The sequence below is a fragment of the Neocloeon triangulifer genome, unplaced genomic scaffold (assembly GCF_031216515.1).
Source record: "Neocloeon triangulifer isolate White Clay Creek 2 clone unplaced genomic scaffold, ASM3121651v1 ptg000002l, whole genome shotgun sequence".
Classification (NCBI taxonomy): domain Eukaryota; kingdom Metazoa; phylum Arthropoda; class Insecta; order Ephemeroptera; family Baetidae; genus Neocloeon; species Neocloeon triangulifer.
Window position 1 is genome coordinate 9,785,971 of NW_026775545.1, and position 13,878 is coordinate 9,799,848.

A 13,878-nucleotide genomic window follows, 5' to 3' on the forward strand; every position below is an offset into this window, starting at 1 on the left:
TATTCAAACTCAAACCATACCTCGTATCATGCTGCAATAACAATAAAAATAAAGCTGATACTTGGTCCTCTCGGCTCTTATACTTGCACACAACGGGTAGAGGTTTCATCAAGGACTAATCAATTTGAATCACAGCAATATAATTTAAATTATAGACAGTTAAAAGTCACAACAACAAAAAATACAACGCATCAGCCAGGCAGCAGCAGCATAAAAGAGAGCTGAGGTGTATTGTTAATGTTGTTTAAAACTCGTTTATAAAAGATCTCTGGAGAGGAGCGAGAAAAGAGCGACTCGAGAATAAGAAAGAGAGAAGAGAGGCCTGCGCTGAATAAAAGCAGCAGCAGCAAGGGGTAACCGATCGCTATCTGCGTTAATTACACTTCTCTAAACGCGGGAATCATTTTTTATTTCGCCTCGGTCCAGCCTGCTACTGCCGAGCCAGCAGCATTCAAGTAGCTCGCCAGCAACTCAATAACCCAGCGGGAGGCTGTAAATTACCCAAATTCAATTTCGGTAACGCGACAAACCCGGAATCTCCCTCTCGCTTCATCAATCAAAAAACACACAGGATCCGGTGCCAATTTTTGATTGGACGCGAGTTTGCAATGAAGCAGCGAGAGGGAAAGAGATGATGAAGGGGTAAGAATTTTTTTCATTTAAAATTGTTCACAAACTTCACAAGTTGTTATGATAAATAGATTTATTTTTGTCAATATTTGCAAGGAGATTATAACAGAGAAACAACTTCTATAAGAAACTTCTGCAGTTCATTGAAATCTGAGTGAAAAATTGTATAGTAAATGTTTCTTAATTTTCATTTCAACTCATTTTAAAATTAAAAACAGAAAAAAATTGCAAAGAATTATATCAAATTTTCCATGTAAATAATTTCAAATTTGCGATTTTTGATTTAATAATTTTTCTTGAGGAAAATTCCTCAGACTTAAAATTGTTGCACCGAAAAATTATTTCATTTTTTTTCTCTCTGAAGTTTTTGTTTTAACACGACTATTAAACTAAAAAATATTACCTTGTTAATACACTTACAAATTTTAAATGGCCTGCACCAAAGAATGGTTTTTATATAAATGTTTAAAAATTTCAACTTTTTGCTTCGTGAAAATAGAAGTAATTTTAATTATGATAAAATAAAAATAAGCCTGTGAGCAAATTTTCCACTTGCAATCAGTTAGTAAATTAGACACAGACAAGCACAAACTAAAAGGTTTTTTCTTCAGGACCCTTTTATTGCCACATGTCAATACATTTTTTACAAGTCTAGCGTTATAGAACTTGGTGTACGCATCGCCTCAGGTATGGTTTGTTTATTTTGAAACGGAGCAAAGATTTCGCAAATTACAGGCTGCAAAGTGCTCTTGAAAGCAATCAATGACCACCGACAGAAACAAAAAGCGTCACTCTCTGCCTGAGGTAATGATAGAGGGGGACGTTCTTATACCAAGTAGCGAATTAATTCACGAGGCAATTAAAATTCACTTCCATTTGAAGAGCAGCGAAATTAAAAATAATGGGCTTACCCGCAGCCATAATGAATAAATTAGCTGCGACTTTTTTTACGCGCCGAGCGAGATCGCGCGGCGACAATATTATTATAATTATTATTGCACGGCTCTGGTTATTAGGCGGGAGCGCATTAATTATAAATCAAGCAGACGACTGCTGAGTGATCTTATTTTATTATTTGTGGGCTTGATTAATTTTAGAGGAGCGAGGAATGCAGCCGCGACTAACTAACTAACGCACACATTGACGGACGAGAGAGATAAAAATGTTAACAAGATTCTTTTGTTACACGCGGCAACACACATCATTGTTTAATAGACCTTGTTGAGATAAATAAAAATGAGTTTGCGGCTGGTTGGATGGATGGTTAGTTGGATGGATGGAGCGCGATAATAATGGACCCTCCGCAACACAAAAGGTGTGCAGAAATAAAGGCAGCGCAGACTTTTTGATTTATGACGTCAGGCAAAGAATTTGACTTGAACAAGAGAGAGAAAAAAATGAGCAAAGCTAAATCAGGAAGCTGATTCCTTCTCATCGAAATTAATATCGATCTAGCTGGAGATACTTTATAGATTGTATTAGAGATCAGTGTGGTTAAGGATTTGAAGCCTTTGATTTAAAATATAAACATTAAATGACATAACATGTGTGAACCTGTAAAAATTTAGGTTTAATTCAAATATTTCATATGTAGGAGAAGAGCGCAAAATGTATTATAAACATTTTTATTGTTAATATGGTTAATATATTGTTTGAAATTTAAGGTTCAATAAACAGATTTAAGAATAATTTTATTTCAAAAATGCAGAGAACAATTTGACAGCATGAATTCAGTTTAAGTAATTAGCCACTTTCTTTTCCTTAAAAAAGGTTTTCGTTCTGTTTTAACACTAAATCAAAATATTATTAATAGGGAATAAAAAGAAAATCATTCATATTTTAGATAGATATTTTTATTAAACACTGTCTTGTACAACGAAGATAATGCAATATTATATTTTATTCATATTTTAATATGTTATTATTAATTAATGTAGTTGCTTTTTTATTACAATTTATGTAACAAAATTTTCAAAAATGGCTTCATATCAATGATGGGCAATAATAATTGTCTGTATCATTTTTAATGCCAAAAATTAGTTTTAGAGATTATATTTAGACAAACATATCTGTGCCATCAATTTTTAACTGATGTTGTAGGTTTTGATGTTGAGCGAATCAGCAGATTATTTCAAAATAAAACTTTCAAATTCCTTTCGTCATATCGCTGACAGAACAAATAAAATTTTCCCTGATAAACTGATTTCATTTGATGGTAAAATTAATTATTTTCTCTGTTTGTGTACCTGGCATTAGTATAATAAATTTTTTATTAAATATCCCCTTTTTTCAATGCTATTTGTTGTTTAGAAAAAAATCGTACAACTGCTGCGTGTCTGTAGATTTTTTGCGGCGGCTGCGATTGGCATTTTCCTTTGTGGGCAAACTACGGGCTGTGCGCATTTTACAACAAGACAGGTATTGATGATGGGCCAAATTACACTGACGTCACGATTCACCTCGCGCATGCTGCGGATAAAAATTACGCGTGATTGCTGTTCGGCGCGCTCGTGGTGTCGGATTGTTTGAGTAACACCCAATCGATTTTTACAGCTCCGACATGCAGTTTGTGCTTAAACATGATCTGTGTACATTTTCTCAAATTGTTGGTTTTGGAGCTGGTCAATCATCGCGCAACCACGCTACGTGATCTCATCAGTCCGTCCACTCCCTATCCACCGAGGATGAATTGAAAAGCTGAAAGGGTTTTTCTTTTAACCGTTTCGGGACGAACCACCCCCAAATGAGCCCCTCGGCGGACGAGGTTTGGAATAAAAACTTGTCAAGTGCTCGGTTGATTTTTTCTCTTTGTGCATTTGTTTGCGAATTTGATCCTGAATGCGGCTCCTTGGCGGGTGACCACAGAAGATCTGGCCAGGTTCACACCCTTAATGGGCCTGCCGTATATAATGACGGGCAATCATCTCTCTCTCTCAACTCGCAGTCAGGCAATAACAAAACGACCTCGTCTGAACCCGTGTGTAAACATTTACACAGCTTTTATTTCATTCGCAAATCCAAGTGTGAAAGATGAGACGAGCGAGCAGAGAGGAGAGATAAATGCCTGAATTCAGTGAGATGCACTCCTCTCGTTCTAGGAGGCCGCTCTAATTGGTCTTACTTAATAAAATAAATAATGAAAAGCTTGACAAAACATTTTTAATTCGCATTCGAGGTTGGAGATTAAAGAATTAGTGTACGAGTCTAATTTTTTTAAAGGACAATCGCTTTGATGTTATTTAGTTTTATAGATATGGAAATACTGCATATTTTTTCCATAATCAATTAAATAATTTGTTTCAGGTTTCGGGAAGAAATATTTGTGCAGAATTGTAGTTGATATAGTTTGGTATACTGAAGTTTTATTTATAGTTCTCGAAAACTAATAGAATGAAAAATTTTACACAAAATTCAAATTACATAAAGGAATAACTAAAAAAACACACAATTTGTTTCTAAAATCGTAAATTCTTTCCAGTACTAAATCAAAAATAATTTTAAAATAATCTCTGGCTAGCTGTTATTGAAGATTAAATGACAATATTAATTTTAAAGGAATTGCAAATAGCGACTATGGAATTTTACTTTCATATTCCAGGATTTTTTTCGATAATCAAAGTTTCATTCAACAAAATAAATATATTTTATATAAATAATTGCATTAATTAGCAATTTTCATAATGCAATATTTTTGTAATTTCTCTGTTCAATAAAGTTTGATTCGTTGCTCTTCTGGCAGATCGTTTCCCACTCCTTCCTCTGTTTCTTTTCTTCTCTTTATGGTTAGCAAAGTTTAAATAAATACGAACGCAAGCGGACACAAAATGATAAATAAATGTTTCACGAATGTATGATTTCCTCCGCGCGCGGAGTCACGCTCGCGTTTTACAGCGGCGATAATTATTGCGCAGCACAAATGGCCCAATTATGATGATTGCACGGAAAGGAATTCATCCTTGAACGTGGACGCGCTTTAATCCACCACTGACCAAGCACTCAGTTAAATATGATTTAAGTTAAAATTGAACATTGCCTAATTTGGCAATTATTCTAAAGGATTGGATTTTGTGAACAATAAATAATTAATTTACAAATGAGATTAATTTATTTATTTATTACTTTTTCCTGTTAAAAAATTTGACCACTTAATTATCAATAATTATTATTTAATTTTTTTACAAACACTATATCAATTTTAAAGCACCAACGTAGTCACAAAAATCCTAATCTTTTATGGAAAATGAAGAACGGTTTGGCCAACGGTCTTGTCAAAAGAATCGGCGGTTCCTCGTTAAATTGGTGGCGACGCAGAAAAATTAAAAAATGGGTCCATGATGGCTGCGGTGTCAGGTCGGATGAAATTAAAGCGGCGACGACTGGGGGTAACTTAATATAAAGTTGAATACAAAGTTGCCATTGCAAGCTGTTTAATTACTCTCATTAGCGTCATGATCGCACTTTACGGCTCCGTACCCCACATACGCGATATTACAGGGCACGCGGGACTTATACTCGAGTGGAAACTATACGAAAAAGGCGAGATGCTTGGTGGGCTATCAGGTTACTTTGAGGGGCCGCTGTCTAATGTAAGGTAAGGTCGCTACTGCGTGAGTTGTGCGTTCAGCAGCCTCTGTCACCTCGAGTCAGTCATCCTAGCCGGCCTAGGGAAACCCTTTTTTCACCTCAGGTCCTGCCTGATTGAGGCTCGCTTAGGGTCGATTGCTCAGAACTTTGGGCATCGATCCGACTGATTATGCCGAGAGAAAAATTATCGCTCTCCCTTAATATATTAAGCGAGTTCCTTCCTACTCATTGCTCGAGGAGCAGTTGATTGTTTACGGCGGTTATTTGATATTCGTCGGCAGCACCACTTTTTCTCCTCCTAGCTGCTCTCCGCTGGTGGCTTTTTATTATTTTTGCTTATATATTTTTGGTCGGTGCACATGAACGAGTCAATTTGATGCTGTGTGCTTGTAATAAGTCGAAAACGAAGTCCTTCCTGCGTGTGAGCGGCGTGAATAATTTTGGGGGCTAAAAATTCAACTTCATCGGCACTGTCCAGATGGTCCACATGAAGTATATGTACGCACCGTGATTTTCCTTGGCAGAGCAGACAGGTAACGAGGCACAAGTGAGACCAAATACCCCCCTTAAATACATCCTGAATTTGTGTCAAGTCTTCTGTAAACTCGCCGGTTTTACCTGAACTCAACAAAACTTCAGTCGTAAAATAAATAAGCAACTCACTTTGATCCTTGTTTATAGTTATTTGGTTACGATTTTTAAATTACTTGACTTCAAGTTTTACAAGAATTTTTATGTTATTTTAATTCTAGTATAAATGCAATTTTGATTTATTCAAAATTATGTTTTAACTTGTGTATTTAAATTTTTTAAATTGATAGATGTACAATGTTAATTATTATTTATTTTATTTTTATATCTATTTATATCTAAAATGCTTTTTGTAATGTAATTTAACTTTAATATCATATTTCTAGTTGATTACGTTTAGTAATATTATATTTAAATATTAAAAAAAATTTAAAAATAGAGAAGAAAATTTTTGTATGTTAAAATTAGTATGAATTTTTTACTTTTAATAAAATTATTTACTTTTTACATTGTATTGAGATTTTGTTGACTCTGAATTAAATATCTAAGTATTTAAAATCAAATTTTAAAAACTGCTCTATATTTAAAGTATGAAAGGTTATACCTCAAGCAATTGTTATTTCCCAAGCCTGAAGATGCTAACAAATCAAATTAGTAAAAATAATTGGACCTAAAGTCTTGAGCTGGGAAACGTCTTCATGTTTTGCTGGAAAAGTTTTTGAAAAACTTAGACCCACGTTCAATAGGATCAAATGTTTGTAGACGCTGATTTTACCAAAAGGAAGCGATCACTTTAATGTCCGGAGTGTATTTCAAAAAGCTTAGCGCGGCGGCGTCTCAGAATAAAGTAGAGATCTAGCAGGGGTGTCTGGTGACTTCGGAAATTCAAAAAATACTCTCAAGTCAGTGGACTTGAATATATAAAAGTAGCCACGCATCTCACTCGGGGTAGAATTGAGAGAGTGCACTCTGTCGCATTAGAATCTGCTGTGGCTCATCTAATGCGATTAAGAAGCCTTAAGAGTCGCGCCTCATTATTCACAGGAAGAGAAAAAGAGAGACTCTTTCCGCCGACCGCTTTTCGATACGCGCGACGACCGAAAGCAAACAGAGAGGCGCGGTGATAATTGATTAGCGCCTTCGCACGCGGGGGCAATAAATTTTACTCACACCCTGGAAAGGGCGAGACTACTGCGGAGAGCGGTTTGCTTGTTAACAATGTCAGGTCTTTATTTTTGTTTCACCTGCCCTCCCCAAGCTGACGCAGCTTGCTGCGCCGGGAGCGGATTTTCTATCGAAACAAAAATGATATTTTAGAATAGAAAATAGTTTTTATAATATTTTAAAATTGATAAAAGTTAATAACATGTGCTACTCAGATATAAATTCCCTGCAGAGTAAGCAAATGTAACTTACGTAAGAAACAGTGAATTTTTATTTAACAAATATATCAAAATTACAATTTACATCTCTGGCGTTTGTCTTTTAAAATAAAATGGTATTTATAGTTTTTAATATTTTTAGTTATAAAAGACAAAAAGATAAAAATCAGTTTTTTTCAATAGTTTTTTTTTCAAAACCTAAAAATTATTTTAATGTAATAATACAAATAATAGTTTTCTTAAATTAATTTTTAAATATGTATTTTTCTGGTATTTCCGTTCTCATTCTTCTGAACCTGAATAGAGAGACCCGCCGCTTAACAAAACTATCCGCGCGCACCTGACCCTGCTCGCAATGCTTTATTTTCCGATGCACCTGACCCGACTGATTAGGCGCTGCGCTGATGATGTAAATAAAATTTAAAAGGATCGGGTTGCTTCTCTGTTTGTTATCTCCGACTAATTCAAAAATATCAAATGCGGAGCAGAAATTCCTGTCGGTCGTATTTCTTTTCTCATTTTTATGAAAGCCGCCGCCTTCCTTAAGTGGAAAAAAAGAGATGCATTTTTCATCACGGCTGATATCAGCCTGATCCGATTTATTTTGTGCGTTAATAGGCAATGAAATTTAAGGGTCTCGTGGAAAGCGTGCGCTGTTCATTTAACTTCGTTGCTCTGGCAAAGCGCATTAAGAACTGGCTCATCTCTTAATGAGACGAAGCAGCCTTTGTTCAGCTCTTTATCAATGCAACCAGGTGGCACACGGTCGAACTCGATTATCACCAGTCGGTTGACTGAATTTGCATTCAGAAGATTTCCTGGCAGGTAAAGAGTCCGTTGTGGTCCAACTCTCGGCCAAAAACGACCCAAATTAAATCCATTAATGAATGCGATGCCCTAAAAACATGTTTAGTTTTCATTTATTTTCAAGGGCAAAATTTTGAAATCTTACCTTGGACCATCCTTTAGTATCTAAGAAAGTGTCCCTTATTTGTGTGGTGTTTTGAATTTGAAAATCTGCCCAGAAAATCGAAGGCAAATTTTTTGATGTAGCAGAAACTGAATTATGGGTTTCTATCGCCTTGTAAATCGCATCTAAATCGTCACCGTAGCTTTGGAACGGGAATTGCAGCATGCTCCAGAATTTTAAAATGTCCTTCTCTATGGTGATATTTCCGGTCATTCCCTGTCAGAAAATGAGATAAAATATAGGAATTTTAATAACCTTATACCTTGAAGTCTTTCAGTTTGCCCCCGTAGTTAATTCTACCCTGATTTTCAACCAGAATTTCCAACTCGTCTCCTGGTTGCACAGATATGGGCATAGAATTGATGTCATTTATTCTACTTAAAATTCCAACGCGTTCCTATATTAAAAATTAAATAAATAATTTAATAAAATAAAATAATTTATTTGGCTAAATTGCCGAAAATTTCATTACTTTATTGACAAAAACGTTGCCGCGATCGTTGAGATTTTTTGCTACCAGCTGGGCAGGGTCAGCGTAGCATTTGGTGATCACAGTTTTATATAAAACGTATCCATCGGACTGAAGAGTTTGAGTAAAAAATGAATATTTGAAAGTTATTTTCAAATCAATACCTGCATCAGCTGTTCAAATGAAAGTGGGTATTCACTTTTAATTGGTACTTTTGATGGGCAGAGATCAAAAATGCTTCCCAAATATTTCAAATCAATGTTCCCATAACTGCCTTTTGGTGAAACAACTGGCACGTCTTTCGAAGGGGGTTGGCCCAAATACTAAATTTTATAATTTTTAATTATTTAAGTAAAGATATGAGAGGAAACACAATTTTATACATTATTTACGGCAGCCCTGATGGCCATGTATTTTGCTGTGGGATCGCCAGCCTCTGTGAGAGGTGCATCATAATCGTAGGAAGTCAATTGTGGATAAAAAAACCCGTCAAAATTTGCACCTAATGATTAGAGTTTAAGTTATTTTTTCTTCTTCTTCGAATTGATCTTTTTTATTCTAACCTGCTGTGAAACCAAAGTTTGTGCCACCGTAAAACATGTAAAAGTTTACTGAGGCGTTGTATTTGAACATTTCCTCCAAGGTTTGAATAACGTGAACAGTGCTGACGGTATTGTGCTTTTCAGCCCAGTGGTCCAACCAGCCAGGATAAAATTCTGAGTTGACCAGCGGGCCCGTTGGTTCGTGCACCTTCATTTCAAGAAATGAGGCACTCACGTTGGCTCCTTAAAATATTTATTTGTGATTCTATTTAATTTATTTTTTTTTGTTCAAACCTGTTCCAAAATCGACTGTGGCATAAACACCGTCAACTTTGCTGCACTTCATGTATGACGCTGAATTGCCATCTGTAGAATACAAAACCGCCGATTTTCCAGTGTGCCATTGAAGGATATCTCGTAGGTCTTTGATGTACTCCAAATCACAGGCAGGATAACTGCCGTACTCATTTTCAACCTTTTATTTAAATAGATGCAAATTAATATAATGAGAAATTTTGAGCAATTTAGCGTCACCTGAACCATAATTATTGGACCACCATTACCATAAAAATACGGTGAAATTCTGCTAAACAAAACGGTAAACCACCGCCTCACGTAGCCCATGTAAGCTATGAAAATAACCCAGAAATATTTATTTCAATGTTTTTAATTTTTCATCTCACAAACATCCCTGGTCCTTAGCTTCATTTTTGGATTAACATGCATCAGCCATGAAGGAAGTCCACCCTGCATGGGTTAAAAAAATAAAATTTTTCACGGAAAATTTTTCTTTTTCAAATGTACAAAGTCCCTTTCAGCGCAAATATAAGGACCCGGCCTAAGCAGCACCAAAAGACCCTCCTCTTGGGCAGTTTTTAAAAAATTCTCCAAATCCAAATCTCCAGAAAAATCATATTTCCCAGGCAGTGTCTCGTGCGAGCGCCATTCAACATACCTATGACATTAATTATTATAAATAATACATTATTATAAATTTAAAGACAAGTTTTACGTAGAGACGGCGTTCAGCCCGGCCTGTTTCATTTTTCTCAGCCTGTCCCTCCAGTACACAGACGGAGTACGAAAGTAATGAAATGAACCCGAGACGTACTTAAAAGGTTCGCCATCTTTTACAAATTGATCGTTTTCATAGTCAATGTAAAACTCTCTTTTTGCCACAGAAAGCTGAAATAATTTAAGATTATGTTTGTTGCTGAAAACTGAAAATTACTAAATTCGTTACCGTGGACACAGTGAGAAATGACAAGAGAAAGAGGCCTTTGTGGAGCTCGCACATGACTGTTGTCAATCGACTCGCAGCCCGCGTCAGCGACCAGAGCACAGGTCAAAAGTCAATTGATATATGCCGAGCAGTGAAATTTAATTTTTGATGAGGTCATTGCCTTTTTGTTATGCAAAACAAAACGAAAAATTATTTTCAATTATTCAATTTACATTTTGCGTTGCTAATTACACTTCCTATAATTAATGCAATCATGCAGTTTTTGTCATTCACGTCAAAACATCTATTTGGCGCGCGATCGAACTCGACCATAATTAATCTATTCAAGGCGTCCGCTCTCAAAGGCTGTCGGGAAGGGAGAGAGTTCTTTGTGGACCGACGCCTGCCCAGATTGAACCCATTAACAATGGCCCGAAGAAAAAAATAATTAATTGTTCAGCTCGATGCGTATAATATTTGCTTGTGCGTGGTCATTAATATGGAATTTCACCTTGAGCCACCCTTCAGAGTCGATGAAGGTGTCTATAGGGTGGCTGCCGTTTTTAATTTTGGTAGACTCAAAATCTGACAAAACATTTTGGAGGTAGATTTAAATAAAAATTTGGGGTTTTGAATTTAAATTAATTATATAAAGAAAAAACTTATACTAGCATATTCAAATTCACTTTAAATTTTAAATATTTAAATTTGTATTGGCATCTCTGGTAATTTCTAGTGAATTTACAAGTTACTGAGATCCAGTCATAATAGTCTTTCTTGGCAGCAATTCTTTGGCAAACAGAATAACTTAAATTTCTCCATAACAGCCAAGGAAACCCGTGGAGGCGCCATTTGACGCGCATACTTGTGGTGCAAAAGTGCACACGCGCTTGCATATTACTTACAATGAGATTAAGAGAGGGTGCAAAACGCGGTCAGCATACATTTATTCGATTTGCGAGCACGCCGCGCGGCTAAAATGGGCGAAGAGACGCTTAATGAACGGGGAAGCCTTTTGTTCAACAAGATTTGCGCTGAAATGCTCACGTGGAGACTGCATTAAGCCCTGCAAGTCTCATTTTTTGCAATCAGTCTTTGCGGTCGGCCTCCACCGATTGCACGAAGTGAAATAAACGCGACAGAAGAAGAAGAGCTCTTTGATGAACTGGATATTTGACAAGTCTATGAGAAATTTGCAACGCCCTTGATTGAGAGAATCACAAAATAAAACACAGCCGCGCAATTCTTAATTTTTTTTTAATCTTCTAGTTTTAGTTTTTAAGTTATTACCTTAATCATGAAAAATTTAATGATTATTTTTTTGAATTAAAAAAATTAATAATTAGATTAGATTAGAGTATTTATTAAACACTCTAATCTAATCTAATTATTAATTTTTTTAATTCAAAAAAAAAATAATCATTAAATTTTTCATGATTAAGGTAATAACTTAAAAAAAAAAAGTTATTACCTTAATCATGAATAATTATGATATTAAAAAGAAAATGATGAATAATGAGTAATAGCACGGAAACTAAAATTATCCGAGCAACCTTCATCTTGCTCCATCGGCTCGTAATCAATCTGCCTCCTATTCCTTTTATTTATTTTGATAATTTGAAACAGATTACTGAGCTCTGCTCTTCCCCAAATTACAGGAAAAAAATATAATTTTTTTTTTCTTGGCTCGCAAAGGGCAAATGGCACCAAGGGTAAACAGTGAAAAACGCGGCGAGCGATGGTGATTGTGATTATTATTTGGAGTAAACGGCATCGCGTGCTGCTCATGCGATGTTGTATCTCAAAGTGCGTGCCTCTCATTTACTTTGGAGTCGGCTGCTTTTTTTATTTAGAAGCAGCCATCGGCGGCGAAACGTGCATTCTAAAAATATTTTTAATTATAATTACTGTGCGCGAAGTACCTTTTCTTGTAATGCGCCTAAGTAATGTGTAATTAGGAAGCGGCACATTATGCAAGTACGAAGCGTGAATGGAACTTTACAGCTTTGGAGTAAAAAATTTGTTTAATTGTAGATTTTCAATCTATTAGCCTTCCTTGCCGGGACAGGAAAGCGAAAAAACGATCTGCCCTTTGAAATCAATTATTCATTTTGGAGCCGCCGTAATTGCGGTTTACGAGCAATGAATACAGGCGCGGAACGGCTTTCATCTGCTATTCAATTCTTGAAACAGAAAAATTTAGATGCGGATTTATCTTAATAAGAAATTTATCAGACATAAATGTTTGCTAAAAATGCTGGTGAAAAAAATGTATAATAAAGTTATGATGATCTATTATTCTTTTGTAATTATATTCATGAAAATTTATTCAAATTTTTTACATGTATTAGTGAAAACTAAAATGCAAAAAGTTAATCAACTCAAGGCGGATTTAAAACAGGGATATAACTCTCAAGACAAATTATTTTTACATATACCATGAAGTATATTAATATGTCAATGAAATAGCGATATTGAATTAAAATTATATATAATATTTTTAAAATCATTATTACGTGCATTTAATGAAATTATGGAAAAAGAAGATAAATTTATGTACTTTTAAACTCAAATGAAATTAAAACAAAAAAATAATAAATTGTAAGTTTTAGAAAATAAAAATAAAATGAAAATTTTCCATTAAAAGCATTTTTAATAATTTATTGTAACTTTGAATATATTTGGTCTTTAAAAAAAAAACATGAATAATTTTCTGCAAGAAGGTGAGAAAAGACCCACGCACCCGTCAAGTGGCAGGAAATTCTTAACTAATTCGCCGGCTGATAACGTTTTATCTGCCGCCGAAAAACAAACAAGACTTAAGAAGCAACCGACTCTCATTATCCACATGATGGATGAGAAACGCAAGTAAGGCGGTGTCGTAAAAAAGTAAAGCGTCTCAACAATGGTGCAATTACCTGCTTTTCGCTCACAGGAAGGAACATTATACGAAAATTTGGCCGTAAAACCACTTTTAAGTGTGCTTTTAGTGCCAATTAATATTGATTTTGAGTGAGCTGCTTGAGGATGCTGTGCAAGCATCACGCGGCGGGTGAGCGGTTGCATGATGGCGCAAAGACAGACGCGGTATTTTTTAATTGCATTATGGGAAGCGAGGCAGTCAGGGTGGGTAGCTGATGGGCACAACAAGGAAAGGGCATTCCGTGAAAGATCAACGCCAGAAATCACCGCAGGTGTTGCGCTACTGAATTTTATTTTCCTCTCACTGCTTCATCTCTTTGCTCTCCGGCTCTGATGATGATTATTATTGCGTGATCTCGGATATCGGCTACTGGAATTCATCTCTCTCATTATATTATTCTCTCCAGGGATAATCGTAGCGCTTTGTTTCCTTAAAATAGCCGGCGTCTGGTCTCTCTCAAAATTATGTATATATTAAATAATATGTATCTGCAGACCCAAATCAATCAGCCGCCTCTCGCATCGAAATTCAAATTTTTTTATCTCTTACGTGGAAATGTTTAAATGCAAATCGGCCAAAACCATGGCCGGGCTGCTCAATTACGTCGAAACCTAAGGCTTGCGTG

General features: G+C 35.6%; 1 protein-coding gene across 1 annotated transcript; it reads right to left on the minus strand.

Moving 5' to 3' along the window:
* Positions 1-7,580: 7,580 nt before the first annotated feature.
* On the minus strand, positions 7,581-10,430 carry LOC132204481 (beta-galactosidase). The gene is made up of 13 exons (XM_059633007.1): positions 10,352-10,430; positions 10,121-10,293; positions 9,913-10,063; positions 9,792-9,855; positions 9,643-9,737; positions 9,403-9,583; positions 9,130-9,351; positions 8,950-9,068; positions 8,731-8,889; positions 8,570-8,677; positions 8,360-8,494; positions 8,080-8,313; positions 7,581-8,024 (listed from the first exon to the last, which is right to left on the minus strand). The coding sequence occupies exons 1-13, from the start codon at positions 10,403-10,405 to the stop codon at positions 7,785-7,787; spliced, it is 1,935 nt and encodes a 644-aa protein (XP_059488990.1). The 5' UTR covers positions 10,406-10,430; the 3' UTR covers positions 7,581-7,784.
* Positions 10,431-13,878: the final 3,448 nt, after the last annotated feature.